This window comes from Narcine bancroftii, chromosome 10 (assembly GCF_036971445.1).
Source record: "Narcine bancroftii isolate sNarBan1 chromosome 10, sNarBan1.hap1, whole genome shotgun sequence".
Classification (NCBI taxonomy): Eukaryota; Metazoa; Chordata; class Chondrichthyes; order Torpediniformes; family Narcinidae; genus Narcine; species Narcine bancroftii.
Window position 1 is genome coordinate 48126307 of NC_091478.1, and position 22057 is coordinate 48148363.

Below are 22057 nucleotides of genomic sequence, written 5' to 3' on the forward strand. Positions count from 1 at the left end.
AAAATTGTGACCAATCTAAAACAAACAAAGTGAGAGGTACAAATTTACCCAAGACACCCTCCTGTAACCAGGTCTCACTAATTGCCACATCATGATTCCATGCACATCTACCTTGTTCACTATGCTTCTTGCATTAAAGTACACGCATTTCAGAGAATGACCCTCACATATATTCCCTATTCTACCTTTTACCTTAACCTCCATCCTTCGTTACCTTTATCATTCTTAACTAGGTGGCCATGCACCCGAGACACTGTTCGCAAACTCTGCTCCCCACCCCCCCTGCCAAACTAGTTTAATCCCTCCCCCACAGCTCTAGCAAATCTGCTTGCCAGGATATTGGTCCCCCTCCAGTTCAAGTGGAGTCCGTCCCTTTTGTACAGGTCCGACTTTCCCCAGAAGAGATCCCAATGATCCAAAAATCTTATTCCCTGCCCCCTGCACCAGCTCTTTAGCCATGCATTCATCCTCCACATCCTCCTATTACTACCCTCTCTAGCGCGTGGCACTGGCAGCAATCCACAGATTACTACCTTAGAGGTGTTTTTTTTAACTTCCTGCCTAATTCTATGTATTCCTGTTTCAGGACCTCATCCCCACTTCTAACTAAGTCATTGGTCTCCACATGAACCACGACTTCTGGCTGCTAACCTTCCCCTTGCAGAATTCTGTGAACTCGATCAGAGACATCCTGACCCTTGCACCAGGGAGGCAACAGACCAACCTGGATCCCCGATCTCGTCCAACAAACCTCCTATCTGTCCCTCTGACAAGTGAGTCCCCAACCACAATTACCCTGTTCTTATCCCTCCTTCCCTTCTGAGCCTCAGGGGCAGCCCCAGTGCCAGAGACCTGACCCCCACGACTCATCCCTGGTAGGCTGTTCCCCCTAGCAGTATCCAATGCCGAATACATGTTGCTGAGGGGCACTTCCACAAGGGTACTCTGCACTGGCACTCTCCCTCCTTTCCTTACAGTCACCCAATTCCCTGACTCCTGCCTTCTAGGGGTGACTGTCTCCCTGTAACTCCTCTCTATCACTGCCTCTGCTTCCCTTATGATCTTCAGTTCATCCAATTGCACCTCAAGCTCTCTAACATGGTCGTTCATGAGTTGCAATTGGATACACCTTTTGCAGGTGTAGTCGTCAGGAACAGCTGTGCTGTCTCTGACTTCCCACATCCCACAATTGGAGCATTTGACTACCCCAGCTGACTCCATTACCTCCCTTCTCAATGTATATAGGTTATTTAAAACGAAAAACAAAACAAATAATACTAAAATACAAAAAGGACACCTTACCACACAGGGAGCTCCTTCTTACCGAAGTCCCTCAAGCTAAAGTCCCAAGTCTCCACTCCTTCACTGCCCCACTCCTCACTGGCTGCTCCCTCCCCTTTCACTCCTTTATTGGCCCCTTGTCCAATTAACCCCGTCACTTTCACCAAGCTCCTCCTCCTCCCAGCCGAACCAAGTAGGCCCAAGCCCCGGTAAGCCCCCGACTTTTATAGCTTACCTTCTCGTCACTTTCACCAACATCCACCTCCTATTGCTTTTTTACAGGAAACTCATCTGAGGTTGGAACCTATTTTCACTCAACTTAGCAATGTCCTAAAGTTGGACAATTTTGGTTAGAAGTAGGTAAATTTTTGGGACAAATTACTGGGGTCAAATTCCCCACAGGACCTGATGTCATTTTTACTGAGTAATATTAAAGTTTCAAGGCCAAAATTAAATTTAAATATTTATCAAATTTAATGTGTGTTAATTGCTTTAGCAGTTGCTAGGGAATGTATAGTAATATCATGGAAGTCAGAAATAGATTTAGGCATGGAAAATGGCATGCAGAACTTCATAGTGGTATACCATTAGAGAAAATAATAATTTGTGAGATAAATATCATATTTTTTGGAAAATATTGAGCAAATAAAATTTTGATTTTCACACATGATTGACTCTCTGAAGACCTCACTTCTTGGTGACCTCCAATAGATTTTTCTGTATATATATATATATATATATTTATACATTTTATTTCTTGGCATTCTCCAGTTTTTTCATTTTTAGGGGTGGAATGTTTGGGAGGGTGGGTTGAGGGGGATGGGAGTATATTATCACATAATAATTTTTTTATAAATATTTTACAATTGAATGTCATGTTATTGTGGTTTAAAATTTATAAAGTATTCCAAAAAATTTTTAAAGCAAAAATAGATGATATTCAAGTTTTTCCTGATGTGCACATAAATGCTGGACAAATAACTACACATTTGAGCTTAGTTCAGTGATGAGTTTTGATGCATGTGAGGTGTCTATCTTATCACGTTGGAACTCTCTATATCCCAGTCTTTGCATTCAACTTGGAGATTGGACATGAAGCAAATGCAATGGGAAAATATGCTGTCCTTGTTTTTAAAGAAACAACGCCATTATGTCAACAGGGAAGGGCAAATAATCATTCAACATGAGTGAATTTGAAATTTATAAATAATTGTACACTGCAAGTGCAGGAACTTATCTGTACCTCATACAGGTATCCTTTGCTGTTTTTCTGAACATCTGTTGCTTATTCATGACTTTTGTTTCTTCTGAGTTGTCTGATATTACTTTTGTAAGTTGGATTTTGTTAACTGTATTGGAAAAAAGTTCAACTTGCCCATATTCCATTTCAGAAGCTGTCACAGCCTTCCCTTTGTCCTCCACAATGTCATTGTATGCCTCTTCAAAGCCGTTATGTTTGGAGTGGACACTTTTAGATACACTTCCACTGCATCGTTCATAGTCATGACTTGAAAGTACAGGAGGGGTTTTCATTGGATTCTGCTTCATGTGAGTTTGCAGCACACTTAGAAAAGCTTTATTAATTGGCACAACGGACTGATTTGATCTCCATTCACCATCCCTTTTACTGCAGTCATTATATTTTGTTTTAGTTATCGGAATGAATGCAGAATCAGAACTTTTATTCTGTATATTTGTGTATTGCTTTGCATCCAATCTCTGGAAAGGATTCCTCAGGGTTGTGTATTGGGATAACTGGAGATCTCCCATCTTGTTCTTTTTAATTACAGTATCGGGAGGAGGGAACATCTTCCTTGTCTTCCTATTTTCAAGTTTTCCATTCTCAGTTTTTTTCACAAGGTTGGACAACTGATAACTGGAAGTGGTCTGGTTAATCATCATTAGACACTCCTCCAGAAGATCATCAGATGAACCCCCTTGATCTTGGACTTCAGCATCACCTGCCTTTTTCACCAAGGTTGTTTTGCATTTCTTTGACCTTGATACCCCATCAGGACTAGTAAATCTTTTCCCAAACGATTTAACAGGACAAACTGTTCCACTATCTTTCAGAGGATCTTGCCTACTTTTCTTGTCAGCAGCACGGTAACGTAGAACTTGCTTCACATTTTCTCTATGTAAACAGCTTGAAAGAGGCTGAACTTCGACTACTGAATTTTCCTTCAATTGGTTAAAACTGGAATAACTCATGAGAGGTACCAGCACACTGTGTGCTGGTGTTATAGTGGGTGCAACCATCTCTCCATTTTGTGTTTCAGGAATAGTAAACATTTCTGCCTTATTTGCTAGCCATTCAGGGATTACTTCACTAACATCCAGAACACTTGATTCCAGGAAATTCCCTGTGTTGCTGTTTTCCAAATGATTGAAGTTCACTTGGCAAGTCCTAATCCATTTTGTTTCATCAATTCCACATCCAAGCACATTTTTCTCAAGGCATTTCTTTTCCACCAATGATGACTATAAAAGGAAATTAAAAATGAAATTAAAATGATAGACAGGTTTACTGCTGTTCCGAGCAAGGGACCCAGCGAGCATTTCATGAAGAGGGCAAAGGGTCTGGTGGTGGAAAATGTAGGGCAAGGGAGCTGTCAGAGAAGTGAGAGAATATGGGGGGGGGGGGGGGGGGGTGTCAGAATTTTAGGATTGGTTGAGAAAAATATAGTGGTTGAGGGGCAGAATGATATACAGGGCACAAGGGTTACTGTGTGGGAAAAGGAGTGAAGTGATTCACTTGTAAAGTATCTGGTTTCTGAGAAGATGGTAATATGGCAAGCAGCAAATGGATGTTCTCTGGAGTGCACTGGGATGTTGCATCTGGGGTGGAGATGCAAATTTGGCTGAAGGCGCTGCATTTGGGAACTAGGAAGCATCTGGGGGTGCAGTAAAGATAATTACTAGAATCCACAATGAGGAACAGGATAAGATGACCCATTGAGCAGGACAGATTATGATGGTCAAGAGAGAGTTTAATGTTTGTGGATTAGAGAAGTGTTAAGACACTAAGCCCCAATGGCTGCCATTTTCATTCTAGGGTCAGGTGAAGAATTTGACATTGGGGGGGCAGTAGTGCTTGGGACAGCTCTGGCAAGATAAGTGACCACATCTGGGCTCCCATAGGTGGGGGTACACAGGAGACTACATATGCTAAATACTATCTGCTGCAGCAACCAAAACAGGTTGAGAAGCATCAATGGGAATAATAAGTATAACTGACATTTCAGGCTGGAGCCTTTCGTCAAGACTTGACAAGTCAAGTTTATTGTCATCTGATTGTTCAAGTACAACCTGATGATACAGTGTTCTGCGGTCCTCAGTGCAAAACGTCCAGACACACAACCAGACACAAAACCCATATAGACAACAATACATTTGCAAAACAAGTATTTCATATATACAAATACATAAATAAATATTGTTTTGTACCTATGAGTGTCTCAGATGGTTAGTGTGAGCAGTTCCATTATTTGTTCAGCATTGTCACTGCCTGATGTTGCTGGCTCTGATACTCCTGTATCTCTTCTCCGATGGGAATAACTGAACTGAAAGATGTGTGAGCTCCAACCAAAATTTTAATCACTTTTTCTCTCCATTAATGCTGCTCAACCCAGAATTCCTTCAGCAAATTGTTTAAGAGGCAGAATTTGGGGGAAAAATGAACAAGGATTCCAAAGAATTCCCAAAGAGCAGCTGGGGGGAGGTTTCAATAGCCTGTGAAATAACATAGAACCATGGAAGATTACAGCCCTTTTCTTCTGTGTCGAAGCATTTTTTTTTGCCTAGTCCCACTGACCTGAACCCAGTCCATAGCCCTCCATACCTTTCCTATCCACATACCTGCCCAAATTCTTCTTAAATGTTAAAATTGAGCCCACATTCACCATCTCAGCTGATAGCTCATTCCAAACTCCCACCACTCTGTGTGGAGAAATTTCCCTTCATGCTCCTCCTAAACTTTTCCCCTTTTAATCTTAGCCTATGTCTTCTGGTTTATATCTCACCTACCCCCAAAAATCCTATCAGCATTTACTCTGTCTATCCCCCCTCATAATTTTGTCTACCTCTCTCAAATCTCACCTCATTCTTCTATACTTCCTTTCCTTTCTATAACTCAGCTCCTGAGGTGTCAGCAGCATCCATAGGAAATCTTCTCTGCACTCTTATTGATATCTTGCCTGTTGTTGGGTGACCAAAACTGCACACAATACTCCAAATTTGGCCTCACCAATGTCTTATACAACTTTACCATAACAATTCCTAGACTCAATACTTTGATTTACAACTCTATCCACCCGTGACACCACTTTCAGGGAATTATCTGTATTCCCAGATCCCTCTGTTTTACCGCACACCTCAGTCCCCTACCACTTACTTGGGATGTCCTTTCTTGGTTTGCCTTCCAAAATACAATACCTCCACTTGCCTGCATTAAATGCCAACTGCCATTTTTCAACCCATTTTTCCAGCTAGTCCAGATCCCTCTGTAACCTTTGAAAACCTTCGCTGTCCACAGCATCTCCAATCTTTGTGTCATCTACAAACTTTCTGGTCCAATTTACCACATTATCATCCAGATCATTGAAATAGATGATAAACAACACTGGTCCCTGTACCAATTCCTGTGGCACACCACTAGTCACAGGCCTCCAGTCTGAGAATCAATAGTCATCCACCACTACTCTATGGCTTCTCCCATCCAGCCATTGTCAAATTCAGTTCACTACTTTACCATGAATATCGAGTGTCTGAACCTTCCTGACTAACCTCCCATGTGGGACCTTGTCAAAGGCCTTACTAAAGTCCATGTAGACAACATCTACAGCTTTTCCTTTGACACCTTTCCTGGTAACGTCCTCAAAAAAAACTCTAAGATTGGTTAAACATGACCTACAATACATAAAGCCATGTTGACTATCCCTAATTGGATTTTGGCCAGTCGAATAATTGTACATCTGATCTCTTTCAACACCTTCCAGTAATTTACCAACTACTGATGTCAGGCCCACTGGCTTATAATTTCCAGGGTTACTTTTGGAGCCCTTTTTAAACAACATAATAAAGTGAGCCACCCTCCAATCCTCCAGCACCTCACCTGTGGCTAAGTACATTTTAAATATTTCTGCCAAAGACCCTGCAATTTCTAGACTAGTCTTCCTCAAGGTCTGAGGGAATATCTTGTCAGGCTGGGGATTTATTTGCTTTAAGACAGTAAGCATTTCATTCTCTTTAATCTGTATAGGTTCCATGACCTCACTGTTTGTTTTCTTTACTTCCCACGACTCTGTGTCCATTTCCTGAATGAATACTGATGAAACAATAACATTTAAGATCTCCCCCATTTCTTTGGCTCCATACAAAGCCGACCACTCTGATCTTCAATGGGACCAATTTTGCCCTTAATACACCTATAGAAAACTTTATGATTTCCCTTCATGTAAGCTGCGCTGGATGGGTCACGTCTCCAGAATGGAGGACCATCGCCTTCCCAAGATCGTGTTATATGGCGAGCTCTCCACTGGCCACCGTGACAGAGGTGCACCAAAGAAAAGGTACAAGGACTGCCTAAAGAAATCTCTTGGTGCCTGCCACATTGACCACCGCCAGTGGGCTGATAACGCCTCAAACCGTGCATCTTGGCGCCTCACAGTTTGGCGGGCAGCAACCTCCTTTGAAGAAGACCGCAGAGCCCACCTCACTGACAAAAGGCAAAGGAGGAAAAACCCAACACCCAACCCCAACCAACCAATTTTCCCCTGCAACCGCTACAACCGTGTCTGCCTGTCCCGTATCGGACTTGTCAGCCACAAACGAGCCTGCAGCTGACGTGGACTTTTTACCCCCTCCATAAATCTTCGTCCGCGAAGCCAAGCCAAAGAAAAAATCTGCCAAACCAACCTCATGTCTTCTTTCACCCGTCCTGATTTATTTCTTGAGGTTTTTATTGCATTTTTTTTAATACTCCTCAGGTACCTCATTTACTCCATGTTGCCTCCTGTCTTCTTCTAAACCAGATCCCTAGAAAACCAAGGTTCCCTATGCCTGCTATCCTTGCCTTTTAACCCTGACAGGAATATACAAATTCTCTACACTCAAAATTTCACCTTTGAAGGTCCTCCACTTATCTTGCACATCCTTGCCCATAAATAACATCCCAATCTATGCACTCTAGATCTTTTCTCATTTCTTCAAAATTGGTCTTTCTCCAATTTAGAATCTCAAGAGATTGAAAAAGTGGGGAGGGGGCCCATTCTCAGAGACTGCTGAGAAGAAGCAGAGTTTGAAGGAAATGTGAAAGATGGACAATTGTGGGAATCCTATGTGGGGGGAAATGGGTGGAATAGGAGGGTCAAATGCATACAGCAGCAGAATTTGGGAGAGTAGCATCTGCCAGAACAACATTGGGATATCTTCTTTTCTTTGGCTTGGTTTCGCGGACGAAGATTTATGGAGGGGGTAAAAAGTCCACGTCAGCTGCAGGCTCGTTTGTGGCTGACAAGTCTGATGCGGGACAGGCAGACACGATTGCAGCGGTTGCAAGGGAAAATTTGTTGGTTGGGGTTGGGTGTTGGGTTTTTCCTCCTTTGCCTTTTGTCAGTGAGGTGGGCTCTGCGGTCTTCTTCAAAGGAGGTTGCAGCCCGCCAAACTGTGAGGCGCCAAGATGCACGGTTTGAGGCGTTATCAGCCCACTGGCGGTGGTCAATGTGGCAGGCACCAAGAGATTTCTTTAGGCAGTCCTTGTACCTTTTCTTTGGTGCACCTCTGTCACGGTGGCCAGTGGAGAGCTCGCCATATAACACGATCTTGGGAAGGCGATGGTCCTCCATTCTGGAGACGTGACCCACCCAGCGCAGCTGGATCTTCAGCAGCGTGGACTCGATGCTGTCGACCTCTGCCATCTCGAGTACTTCGACGTTAGGGGTGTAAGCGCTCCAATGGATGTTGAGGATGGAGCGGAGACAACGCTGGTGGAAGCGTTCTAGGAGCCGTAGGTGGTGCCGGTAGAGGACCCATGATTCGGAGCCGAACAGGAGTGTGGGTATGACAACGTCTCTGTATACGCTTATCTTTGTGAGGTTTTTCAGTTGGTTGTTTTTCCAGACTCTTTTGTGTAGTCTTCCAAAGGCGCTATTTGCCTTGGCGAGTCTGTTGTCTATCTCATTGTCGATCCTTGCATCTGATGAAATGGTGCAGCCGAGATAGGTAAACTGGTTGACCGTTTTGAGTTTTGTGTGCCTGATGGAGATGTTGGGGGGCTGGTAATCATGGTGGGGAGCTGGCTGATGGAGGACCTCAGTTTTCTTCAGGCTGACTTCCAGGCCAAACATTTTGGCAGTTTCCGCAAAGCAGGACGTCAAGCGCTGAAGAGCTGGCTCTGAATGGGCAACTAAAGCGGCATCATCTGCAAAGAGTAGTTCACGGACAAGTTTCTCTTGTGTCTTGGTGTGAGCTTGCAGGCGCCTCAGATTGAAGAGACTGCCATCCGTGCGGTACCGGATGTAAACAGCGTCTTCATTGTTGGGTTCTTTCATGGCTTGGTTCAGCATCATGCTGAAGAAGATTGAAAAGAGGGTTGGTGCGAGAACACAGCCTTGCTTCACGCCATTGTTAATGGAGAAGGGTTCAGAGAGCTCATTGCTGTATCTGACCCGACCTTGTTGGTTTTCGTGCAGTTGGATAATCATGTTGAGGAACTTTGGGGGACATCCGATGCGCTCTAGTATTTGCCAAAGCCCTTTCCTGCTCACGGTGTCGAAGGCTTTGGTGAGGTCAACAAAGGTGATGTAGAGTCCTTTGTTTTGTTCTCTGCACTTTTCTTGGAGCTGTCTGAGGGCAAAGACCATGTCAGTGGTTCCTCTGTTTGCGCGAAAGCCGCACTGTGATTCTGGGAGAATATTCTCGGCGACATAGATCAGAAGAAAATGTCATGCTTTTGGGTTCAATGGGCTTACTAAGGGCAGGAGCAATTTGGGAAATTAAATACAGTACAGCAGGGAAAACTAATCAGTACTTGGGTGTGTAGGGGAAAAAGGCCATTTCAGGTGATCTGACAAGAGGGGCACAGAATTTGAAGGGCCTGCTGGCTAGTTTGTGGTGACTGGGTGGGAGGATTTGGATCTTGAGAGCCTGTAGGATATGAGTGAGGGCACCAGTAGAAAAAGACTGCCTTGCAGGTTCTGGTCACAAAGAGAGAACATCTGAGTATAAAGGTAAACAAGGAGTCTGCAGATACTGGAGAACTAGAACAATGCACAAAAATGCAGGCAGTCTCAACAGACAGTTGATGTTTGGAGTCTCAGTGAAAGGTGATTGTGGATGTATTGAGAGAAGTTTTTAGTTTGTAGGTGTTTTAACCCCTAGATTCCAACAGTTGGAATCTAGGGGTTAAAACATAGGGCAGGAAGAAAGGATTGTATTAAGTCAAGTTTATTGACATCTGTTTGCACAAGTTCTTTCTTTGGCTTGGCTTCGCGGACGAAGATTTATGGAGGGGGTAAAAAGTCCACGTCAGCTGCAGGCTCGTTTGTGGCTGACAAGTCCGATGCGGGACAGGCAGACACGGTTGCAGCGGCTGCAGGGGAAAATTGGTTGGTTGGGGTTGGGTGTTGGGTTTTTCCTCCTTTGTCTTTTGTCAGTGAGGTGGGCTCTGCGGTCTTCTTCAAAGGAGGTTGCTGCCCGCCAAACTGTGAGGCGCCAAGATGCACGGTTTGAGGCGATATCAGCCCACTGGCGGTGGTCAATGTGGCAGGCACCAAGAGATTTTTTTACACTTACATGGACATTTTATCACGAAAAATTATATAAATATTAAGAAATACATGTGTGTAATAATATTTATTCATGTATATAGTTTTTAAATTGCTAATTTATAGTCGTTTCACAAGTACAACCTGACAAAACAACGTTTTCCAGTCCTTGGTGCAAAACATGCAGACACACAATCAGACATAACGCACATCCAAAAAACCCATATAAATGGCAAGTACTATATCTATAAAAATAAATATTGTTTTGAAAAATGAGTCTCAGATGGATAGTGTGATAGCACAACCATTAGGGTAACCTAGTGGTGGAGACGCTCAGGAAAGGGGGTGGAGAAAGGGGTCACATCGGCACAGGGTGAGAAGGGGGGAGAGGGGTGACACATCCCAGCAGAGGAGCGAAGAAGGGGATCACACAAAGGGCAAAGGGGGAAGGTGCAGGGGGTCGCCCTTTGCAAGGGGTTAGTAAAAGGGGTCACCTCCAGGGTGGGTGTGCGTGTGTTCGTGGAAGGAGGTCGTCCCGGGGGAGGGGGGGTTTAGAAAAGGGGATCACCCCTAGCTGGGGGGGGGGGTGGTGGGTGAGTGTAGTGGAGAGTCGCCGCCGGCGGGGGGTGGGTGTAATGAAGAGGGTCGCCCCCGGCCGAGGGGGAGGTGGTGTGTGTGTGGAGAAAGAGGTCGCCCCCCCCCACCATCAGGCATGGATACTCACAGCAACAGAGCGCGACATGCTCCTCCGCATAATGACCAAAGCCCGCCAATCCCACACCAACCCTTAATGCGCCGCCGCTCAGCCTGTGACGTCACGACATGCCTGCCAATAGGATTAAACGGCTTGGGTGACGTCACTGGCGCTTCCGGTTGCCCAGGAAACAGCGCGGCAGCAGGTGGGAACTCGGCGAGTTGTCCCGCGGCGGCCTCACCTACTTAATGTAAGTACGTAGCGTCAACTTTACGTGTGTGAGGTCGCCATACCGGCATGTGCTGGCAAGTGTACTCTTTCCTTTTCTATCAATATTATTATACGTAAACATAAAAAAGGGAAAAATATCACTTCTTGACATCGTATAACACTGCATTACACACAATTAACGAAAATGTTCTCATCTCAAACTGAAATCGTCAAAGAAAGGAAAAGACTGGGCAGCCTATCTGAGAATTTATTACATGTTTTACGCTTACATGGACATTTTATCACGAAAAATTATATAAATATTAAGAAATACATGTGTGTAATAATATTTATTCATGTATATAGTTTTTAAATTGCTAATTTATAGTCGTTTCAATCATCTAAAAATGCACATATGCATGTCAAATATTTTCATATTCCTGTCTGATTATTGTCAGCCTCCATCTGGGTTGAAAACCAGCTGATTATGTGGTCAAGGCTGTGAGTTAGCTCTGTCAGCAGATGATTTGTAAGGCTTGCACGATACTTCGACTTCACGAACTTCATTACCAGGGTACAGTGTGAGGGCGGCAGGGGCGTCGGGAGCTCCGGTGGGCAGGTATTGGGGCCTCGGGGGGAGTCTGTGGCCTGGGCGTCAGAAGCTTGGATGGGCGGGGTCGCTGGGACCAGGTGGTAACTTTCATTTGGGGTGTCAGGAGGCCTGGGTCACACTAACACTCCACTAATTCTACTACCAGCAACACAGCGACACTCGCTCAAAATTGTCACGCATTAAAAACTATCATTGTGGACACTGCCTCGTATGATTCCTGTCTCAGCCAACATATTTCCACGAACTGCACATTATATGTCAAAGAGCCACATGTCGTGGTTTGGCCATCCCTGGTGATGTTTCTTTTATCGTAATAAAGAAACTTGGGTTCTTTTGAAACCACTATACTTTATTAACTATACTCATTTCCATGTAGAGACATCCATCTTGAATCCAGTCGAGCTCAAAGAAATTAGTCTCTAACTCTCTCTCTCGTGGTCAGGAGGATCACTAGCACTCTATCACTACATTCCCTTGACTTGAGATGTTTAACAACATTTCAATTTAAAGTTCAACTCAAACGTAAGCACAACATCAAAGAACAAACTTTTTAAGTGTGCAATTCTTTTTCTTTTAGAGATTCAGTCTGTCAGGTGCTTTGATTACATCTTTTTTTAAAACTTTATTTAAGATTTTATAACATGAATAACATATAGGATTACATTAAAAAAATAAGAATAAAATAATAAAATTACAATGCAGTATCAGTAATCTAAATAAACTATACCCTCCCCAATAATTATTACACATTAATAACCCAACTCAAATTAGTCCAACCCCCCCTTTCCCCCAAAATAAAGAGTGAAGAATTAATAAAGTTAATAATATATGTGAGAAAAAAACCCACTTACAAAAAAAACAAAAACATAACCGATTAAAATACTAACAAAAAGAAAAGTAATTAAAAGTAATTAATATCAGACTTAAAAAAACATATTTAAATCAAACTTAAATGTATATATTTAACAAACGGAATTAAGATTAAACATATATTTAACTCAAACTTAATATAAAAAATTAAAGTTAGTAACATTATCTATCAAAAATTCTTAAACAATAATCAATTCTTAAAAAAAATTGTAGCATGAAAAAAAATGAAAAAAAACTTTCTCTATAGAGATAAACCTTCACCAAATATCAACTAACTTCACATCTATCATCATATTAGTCACATAAACCCCACCATCTTAAAACAAAATTCAAACCTCATTAAGCATTGTACAATTCAATTTTAGTACTCTTCCACCATTTTTCCCTTTTACTCTTGAATAGTTATCCAATAAAAGCTCCAATACCACATTTAAATATCCCCAATCATTACTTTAAAATTCAGATATCCAAATAATAAAAACACATCTACAACGAAATGTATATCTTCAACAAATGGAGCATAAACCACAAACAAATTCAAACCTCATTAAGAATTGTACAATTCAATTTATAACTTTCACCATTATTCCCTTTGTTCTATAACTAAAATAGCAAAATAATATACACCAGAATTACCACTCCTTTCACCTTAAAGTTAAAGAAAAAATAAAAAAAAACTTATCCATCCCATTCACATTTAAATTTCAGATATTCCTTATCTACTGAATAAACTTTACAAAAAAAACCACATCAATTTTTAGTTTTTTTAAACAATCAAATACTTTCTTATGCTTTTTTTTATATTTAAACAAAAAAAACCCTTCACTCTTTAATCTAATAATACAAAAAAAGGGGGAAAAAAACGGGTAGGAAGTTAAAAATACCCCCTCCCGTCTAAACCGCGCAATGTGGTAACTCCCAAAAAAAAAATGGGTGTGAGATAACTCACACGTAGCAGATGACTTTCAGGAAATAGTGCCTATCCAGTTCTCTCCCCCAACTCTCACTTCATCTTAAACTAACATTTATTTAATATCCCTTTTTTTAAAAAAAAACATTAGAAAAAAAAGGACAACTCTTCTTTTAATCAGCTCCAACTGCCGAGTCACCATTACAACCATTCCTTCTTGGAGCACGGCTCTTTTCTTCCATCTCTTGTCTCCTTAGAGATCGCGGCGGACTATGTCTCTGTTGAAACTGAGTAATTGGCAGCTCTTGAGCAAATGCTATAGCTTCCTTTGGAGAATCAAAGAACTTTGGTTGGTAACCATCTTGAAAAACCTTCAAAACAGCTGGATATCTAAAGGTTGCCTTGTAACCTTTCTTCCACAACAACTCTTTAGCAGGATTGAATTCCCGTCGTTGGAACATAACTTCTTGACTCAAATCCGCATAGAAGAAAACTCGATTATTTTGAATCATCAAGGGTGATTTTCTCTGTTGTGCATTTCTAATAGCCACTCGTAAAATTATTTCTCTGTCGTAATAATTCAAGCAACGAACCAAATCAGGTCTTGGACTTTGACCTGAAATAGGTCTTCTACGCAAGGCTCTGTGAGCACGTTCCAGTATTATACCTTCCAGGAAATGTTCTTGACCCAGCACCTGCGGAATCCATTCAGTAAAAAATTTTCTTGGGTCTGGTCCCTCCATACCTTCCGGCAAACCAATAATCTTTATATTGTTCCGTCTGGATTGGTTTTCCAAATAATCAATCTTTATCACCAAATTTTTATTTTGAGTTTGTAAGTCTTCGACCATTTTGGTCACATCAAAAACTTGATCCCGTATTTCGTCTATATCTTCTTCACACAAATTAAATTTATCTCTCACTTCAAGCTTAAAAGCTCCAAACTAAGCCATCTGTTGAGAATGTATTTTCACCAGAGTATTAAACCTAGTACCAGATTACATCTTCTTAATGCAAGTGCTTGTGTTGGCTCTGCTGGTCCACTATTGTTGAGCACTGGTTGTGTTTCCTCTTGCTGTGCACACTGGATCTTCTACATTTGTCTGTTCCTGCAGTGTCTCTTGCAATTTCAGCAGGCTCTTTCGATTCCTTCTCAGTATTTGACCATCCTCTATTCTGACAGTGTAGGATCTTGGATTTACTTCCTCCAGAATAGTAGCCTTTTTGTCCCAACTGTTGGAATCTCTGAGTCTCTCTGTGACATGTTTTGCCAGTGGCCCAAAGCTTGCTGACTTTTTGTCTCCAGATGCTTTTTGTTGTGAGAATGGAAAAACTTGGTGGTGCTTTCCAAGCTTTACTCAACTTAATCGTACAGTTGGAATTCAAAAAAAGGGCACATTCTAAATTGTAAATTCCTAAAGAGGAGTGGAAAACAATTATGAATAACTTTGTCATATTACATTCTTCCCTCCTAACAAAAACACTAGAGGTATCAAACAACACTTTACAGGATTATTCCCATCCATATCGATTGGGAGGTTTTGGTACACGACCGGATCTCCTTACTTCTTGTGGAGCTACTGTTTCATCATCCTCCATACTATGACATATCATATCTTCTTCTTCCTCCAGTAATGGTAACACCAGATTTCTAACTGTAACTGTACAATATGATCCTCTATTTTCCTTGCATCTATATGCTTGTGTTGGTGTCTATTAAATGCTCCTATTGAACCAGCGTCCACCATTGGCAATGGATTCACTACTCTCTGTGTAAAATAAAACTTATCCCCGACATCTCTCCCAAAACTCTTCTCCCCTCAGCTTACACATATGCTTTCTGGTGTTTGCTTCTGACACCCCTGGTTATGGATCTCCACTTTATCTATGCCTCTCATACTCTATTAAGTCACCTCTCATCCATCTTCGCTCCAAAAAGAAAATTCCTAGCTCCTTCACACATTCAGGCCACAGCCTGGTAAATCTCCTCTGCACCCTCTCCAAAGTTTCCACGTTATTCCTGTGATGCGGCAACCAGATCTGAACATAATATTCTAAATATGGTCTAACCAGAGATTATTCAAGCTGCAAAATTACCTAATGAATCTTGAACTCAATCCCTTGAAAAATGAAGGCCAGCATACCATAAGCCTTCTTAAAAACCCAATCAACCTGAGAGATCTATGGATTTGGACTCCAAGGTTCCTCAATTCCCTCTGATTTTCCACACTGTTAAGAATTCTGCTATTAACCACCATCGAACCACCATCCAAAATGCGTCTTTTGACACTTATCTATCTGCCATTTTTCTGCCCAACTCTACATCCTGTTGTTACCTATGACAACTTTTTGCATTTTTCACAGCATCTCCATCTTTGTATTATTTGCAAACTTTAAAAAAAAATTTTTAAATTTTTCACACTGTTAACCATATCAACCAAAATATATACAAACATTTCTTATTAGATATACACAGTGGCATTTTCTTCCTTTTTTCCCCCCTACCTTCCCTCCCCACTTCCCACCCCCTCCAAAAACCAATAAATATTCAAAATATACAATACAATAAAACCATTAAACAATGTCATCACACAATGAAAAATAAACAAGAAAAATGTGTCATCTACTTTTACACACTGGATCAAATCGTTTTGTCTTCTTATCATTTTAGGGGGTGAAGGTGTGTGGCAAGCCCTCTCTGTTATGTTCCATTTATGGTGCCCAATTTTTTTCAAATAATGTGATTTTATTTTTTAAATTATATGTTATTTTTTCCAATGGAATACATTTATTCATTTCCATGTGCCATTGCTGTATTCTCAGGCTCTCTTTCATTTTCCAAGTTGACATTATACATTTTTTTGTTACTGTTAATGCTATCATAATAAATCTTATTTGCGCTTTATCCAGTTTGAGGCCTAATTCCTTACTTCTTATATTACTTAGAAGAAAGATCTCCGGATTTTTTGGTCTGTTATTTTTTGTGATTTTATTTAATATCTGATTTAGATCTTCCCAAAATATTTCCACTTTCTCACATGCCCAAATTGCATGTCCTTTTTACAGCAAAACATCTATCTGATAATGTTGGATACCATTTTTTTTTAACTTTTGGGGCGTGATATATAATCTGTGTAACCAATTATACTGTATCATGTGTAACCTTGTGTTTATTATATTCTTCATAATTCCAGAACATAACTTTTCCCATGTTTCATTTTTTATCTTTATGTTTAAATCCTTTTCCCACTTTTGTTTGGGTTTATAGCTTATTTCATCATTTTCCTTATCTTGCAGCTTAATGTACATGTTCGTTATAAATCTTTTAATTATCATTGTGTCTGTAATCATATATTCAAAGCTGCTTCCTTCTGGTAATCTCAGTCTGTTTCCCACTTTATCCTTTAAATAAGCTTTCAATTGATGATATGCAAACATTGTACCATGAGTTATTCCATATTTGTAGTTCAACTGTCCAAATGTTAATAAATTATTTCCCAAAAAACAATTTTCTATTCTTTTGATTCCTTTTCTCTCCCATTCTTTAAAGGAAACGTTATCTATTGTAAAAGGAATTAGTGGATTTTGCGTCAGTAGTAATTTTGGTATTTGATAATTCGTTTTTTTCCTTTCTAAGTAAATCTTCTTCCATATATTGAGTAAATGATGCAGTACTGGTGAGCTTTTATATTGCACCAGTTTTTCATCCCACTTATAAAATATATATTCCTGTACCTTCTCCCCTATTTTATCTAGTTCTATCTTAGTCCAGTCTGGTTTTTCCCTTGTCTAATAAAAATCTGATAAATACCTTATTTGTGCTGCTCTATAGTAATTGCAAACCACCTTGGTTGTACCTCTCTGTTAATTTATCTAATGCGATCCTCAGTTTCCCCCCCTTTCCACAAGAATTTCCTTATTATTCTCATCAGTTCATTAAAGAATTTCTCTGTTAAGCGAGTTGGTAACGATTGAAATAAGTATTGTATCCTTGGGAAGACATTCATTTTAATGCAATTTACCCTCCCTATCAACATTAGTGGTAATTCTTTCCAATGTTCGAAGTCTTCCTGCAATTTCTTTATTAGTGGCTGATAATTTAATTTGTACAGATGGCTTAACTTATTATCTAACCTAATACCTAGGTATCGGATTGCTTGTGTTTGCCACTTAAATGGTGATTCTTTTTTAAATTCTGTATAATCTGCATTACTCGTTTGCATCTCTTCACTTTTATTTGCGTTGATCTTGTACCCCGATATTTTTCCATACTCCTTCAATTTTTTATGTAATTCTTTTATTGATATTTCTGGTTCTGTTAAGAATACTATGATGTCATCTGCAAATAAACTGATTTTATACTCCTTCTCCTTTATTTTTATCCCTTTTATTTTATTTTCTATTCTTATTAGTTCTTCTAATGGTTCTATTGCTAAAGCGAACAGTGAGGGGGATAATGGACATCCCTGTCTAGTTGACCTACTTAATTTAAATTGGTTCGATACATATCCATTTACTGTTACCTTCACCAATGGTCCATTGTATGATGCTTTAATCCAATTAATATATTTTTCTGGTAGATTGAACCTCTGTAATATTTTAAATGAATAATTCCATTCAACTCTGTCAAAGGCTTTTTCTGCATCTAAAGCAACAGCCACTGTTGGCTTCTTATTTCCTTGAACTTCATGAATTAGATTAATAAATTAACAGACATTGTCCGCTGTTTGTCTTTTCTTAATAAATCCAGTTTGATCTAGTTTTACTATTTTTGGTACACAATCAGCCAATCTGTATGCTAATAATTTTGCTATTATAATCTGAATTAAGTGGAGATATTGGTCTATATGATGCTGGTGTTAATGGATCCTTCCCTGTCTTTGGTATTACGGTAATTATTTCTGTCTTATATGAATCTGGCAAGTTTTGTGTTTCTTCTACCTGGTTCATTACTTCCAGGAGAGGAGGAATTAATAACTCTTTAAATGTTTTATAGAATTCTATTGGGAATCCATCCTCTCCAGGTGTTTTTTTGTTCGGCAGCTTTTTTAATATATCCTGTACTTCCTCTATTTCAAATGGTTTTATCACTTTGTTTTGTTCCTCTTCTTGCAATTTCGGCAGTTCAATTTTAACTAAAAACTCTTCTATTTTATCATCCTTCCCCTCGTTCTCAGTTTGGTATAATTGTTCACAAAGTTCTCATTAATCTCTATTGGGTTATATGTAATTTGTTTGTCCTTTTTCCTTGATGCCAATACAGTTCTTTTAGTTTGTTCTGTTTTAAGTTGCCAGGCTAATATTTGATGTGTTTTTTCTCCTAGTTCGTAATACTTTTGCTTTATTTTCATTATGTTCTTCTCCACTTTATATGTTTGTAATGTTTCGTATTTTTTTTGTTCACCAATTCTTTCTTTTTCATTATATCATCCCTTTTTACTAATTCCTTTTCTGTACTTACTATCTCCCTTTCCAACTGCTCTATTTCTGATTGTAGTCCTTTTTCATCTTAGTTACATAGCTTATTATCTGCCCTCTAATGAAGGCTTTCATTGTGTCCCATAATATAAATTTATCTTTCACTGATCCTGTGTTGATTTCAAAATATGTTTTAATTTGGCGTTCAATAAACTCTCTAAATTCCTGCCTTTTAAGTAGCATGGAGTTTGGTGGGATGTCCTCCTGTTCTATTGCTAATAACAGGGTTGAATGATCAGATAGTAGTCTAGCTTTTTATTCAGTTTTACTAACTCTCCCTTGAATATGGGCCGATAACAAAAACATATCAATCCTTGAGTATGTTTTATGCCTTTTTGAATAATATGAGTATTCCTTCTCTCTTGGGTGCTGCCTCCTCTATATATCCATACGTTTCATTTCCTGCATTGATTTAACCATAAATTTGACCAGTTTATTTTTTTTTACTAGTCTTTTGTCCAGTTTTATCCAACATTGGATCCAAATTAAGGTTAAAATCCCCTCCTATTTCCTTGTGTATCTATAATCTTCAAAAAAATATCTTGCATAAACTTTTGATCCTCTTCATTAGGTGCATATATATTGAGCAAATTCCAAAATTCTGAATATATCTGACACTTTATCATTACATACCTCCCTGCTGGATCTATTATTTCCTCCTCTATTTTGATTGGTACATTTTTACTAATTAATATAGCTACACCTCGAGCTTTTGAATTATATGATGCTACCCAATCTCTCCTTAATTTCTTGTGTTCCACTTCAGTTAGATGTGTTTCTTGCATGAATGCTATATCAAATTTTTCTTTCTTCAGTAAATTTAACAGCCTCTTCCTTTTGATTTGGTTATATATTCCGTTAATATTTAAAGTCATATCGTTCAACATGGCCATTTCATACTTTGTTTATCTATCCTTTCCTCTTCCTCATCACCACCTTCCCTCCTTATCCATTTCTGTTTTTTTTTTAACACACTGGAAGACAACACTTCCAAAACATAAAATATTTCCACATCTAAAATTCCCTTAACCCCAAAAGTCCCCCCCCCCTTCTCTGAGTTGCCCTTTGTTCCTTGTCAGGCAACCACATCTCCCCTCTTCATTTGGATTGAAAACCCGCTCGTAAACGTTAACTGATTTTGCGGTGACTGTTATTCTCCCCCACCCAGCCCCCTCCAGAAAATACTTTTATCTTCACATATAACAAAGCTCACTCTCTTAATTCCCCCCTTACTTCCTTTCTTCCCTTTCTTCCCCTTCTTAGTTCTTACTTATACTTTATTCTTCTTCTTTATATGTAGTTTGTCATCATTCTTGTTCTTGTTACATCTCTTCATTTCTCTGTCTGTTTTGCAGGCGTTCTGCAAATTCTCGTGCTTTCTCCGGATCCGAGAACAGTCTGCTTTGCTGCCCCGGGATAACTATTTTAAGCACTGCTGGATATCTTAACATAAATTTATAGACTTTTTTCCATAGGATCAATTTTGCTGCGTTAAACTCCTTCCTCTTCTTCAGGAGCTCAAAACTTATGTCTGGGTAGAAAATTTTTTTTTGACCTTTGTATTCCAGTGGCTTTTTGTCTTCTCTTATTTTTTCATTGCCTTCTCCAATATATTTTCTCTTGTCATATATCTCAGGAATTTTACTAGAATGGATCTTGGTTTTTGTTGTGGCTGTGGTTTAGGGGCTAATGTTCTATGTGCCCTTTCTATTTCCATTCCTTCCTGTAATTCTAGCATTCCTAGGTCCCTGGGGATCCATTCTTTTATATTCTTTCATATCTTTGCATTCTTCATCTTCCTTAAGGCCCACTATCGTTATATTGTTTCTCCTATTATAGTTTTCCATTATATCCATCTTCTGAGCTAACAACTCCTGTGTTTCTTTAACTTTTTAATCAGATTCTTCCAATTTCCTTTTTAAATCGTCCACCTCCATTTCTATGGCTGTTTCTCGTTCTTCCACCTTGTCTACTCTTTTCCCTATTTCTGTCATTACCATCTCTAATCTACTCATTTTTTTTCTTCTGTACCTTTTATTCTTCTTTTTATTCCATTAAATTCTCGTGTCTGCCAATCTTTTACTGCTTCCATATATTCTTCAAAAAATTTCCTATCTATGTACAGTCCATTCCCTTTATCTTCTATTTCTCTGTGCAGAGCTTGATGTTCTCCCTCCTCTTCTCCTGAGTCCACTCCAGGACCTGTGTCCTCTTCTGACTTTCTTGTTGGGTTGTTTATCTCAGTTTGCTGGGTATTTTTTTAATTAATGGTGTCTTGATGTTGGTCCTCTTCCTCTGGGCTGGTCATCTGCTGTGTCTCTGATTTCCTTCTTTCACTCTCCTCCCTCTCTTTCCTGTTATTTTCTGTATCTTCCTGCTGGGAGCCCTGGTGTCGGGTCTTACTCAGCTGTTCAAGCTGTGGAGTTCCACTCCCCAGCTGGTCCCCCCTCCCGTCGGTGTTGTCTTTGTCGTGCGCATCGTGCATGCGCGGTTGCGCACCTCTGTTTGGCTCCGTGAGCCATCCTTGTAGTCCTGCGCTCAGTGGGTCGGGACCCTTCGGGGTTTCCACTGACCTCAGGGAGTGGGCTCCTCTCTCCACGGCAGGTCCCTGCTTCTTCGTGCAGGTAAGGCCTTCACCTTTCTCTTCCGACATCTTTCCTTCTTTTCTTCCCGTTGTTTTTGGCTTTTCTTTCTTTGGTGCCATTTTCTCCACACCTTTATTTTTTTATTTGTTGTGGTTTGTGTGTCTGTGGCTTTGCTTTTTCTTTACTTTTTTCCTTCTTTTCTGGAGAGGGCTGGTATTCTCCTACCGGCCACTACTCCATCACGTGACTCCTCCCCTGGTGAGGGATGAATTGATGGTGGTGGAGGGGAAGCCACGTTGTTTGAAGAAGGAGGACATCTCTGATGAACTAATATAGAATACCTCGTCCTGCATGAGGCAGCACCAAAGGTGTCATTGATGTAGCGGATGAAAAGTTGAGGGGCCTTGATTGTGTAGGCTTTTGGCATGGATTGTTCCACATAGACAATAAAAAGGCAGGTATAGCTGGGACCCAACCGGGTTTCCATGGCTACCCCTTATACCTGGTGAAAGTGGGGTAAAAAGAATTTATTAAGTTCTGCCAGCTGGAGCAAGGTGGTGGTGCTAGCTGGAGGAGGATGGTGGTGGAGGGTGACAGGTTGGGACTGCTATTGAGAAAGAAATGAAGGGCTTTGAGGCCTTCAATATGAGG

The 22057-nt window shown here is 40.2% G+C and overlaps 2 protein-coding genes across 8 annotated transcripts in view; one reads left to right on the plus strand and one right to left on the minus strand.

Annotated features, from left to right (window-relative positions):
• Positions 1-10859, minus strand: part of dna2 (DNA replication helicase/nuclease 2) — an 89408-nt gene extending 78549 nt beyond the window's left edge. For 3 of the 5 annotated variants that reach the window (XM_069900872.1, XM_069900873.1, XM_069900871.1), the window contains exons 1-2: positions 10771-10859; positions 2525-3762 (exon numbers count right to left, since the gene is read on the minus strand). In XM_069900872.1, the coding sequence (XP_069756973.1) occupies positions 2525-3762; positions 10771-10800 (1268 nt within the window). In that variant the 5' untranslated portion in view covers positions 10801-10859. Of the gene's footprint in view, positions 1-2524; positions 3763-10770 lie in introns of those variants that run through there. The other 2 variants (XM_069900875.1, XM_069900874.1) reach the window with 2 other exon arrangements.
• A 41-nt stretch (positions 10860-10900) lies between these two features.
• slc25a16 (solute carrier family 25 member 16) overlaps positions 10901-22057 on the plus strand; it is a 174783-nt gene continuing 163626 nt past the window's right edge. The window contains exon 1 of one of the 3 annotated variants that reach the window (XM_069900882.1): positions 10901-10990. The gene's annotated coding sequence lies outside the window, so the exon portion shown is untranslated. The remainder of the gene's footprint in view (positions 10991-22057) is intronic. The other 2 variants (XM_069900883.1, XM_069900888.1) reach the window with 2 other exon arrangements.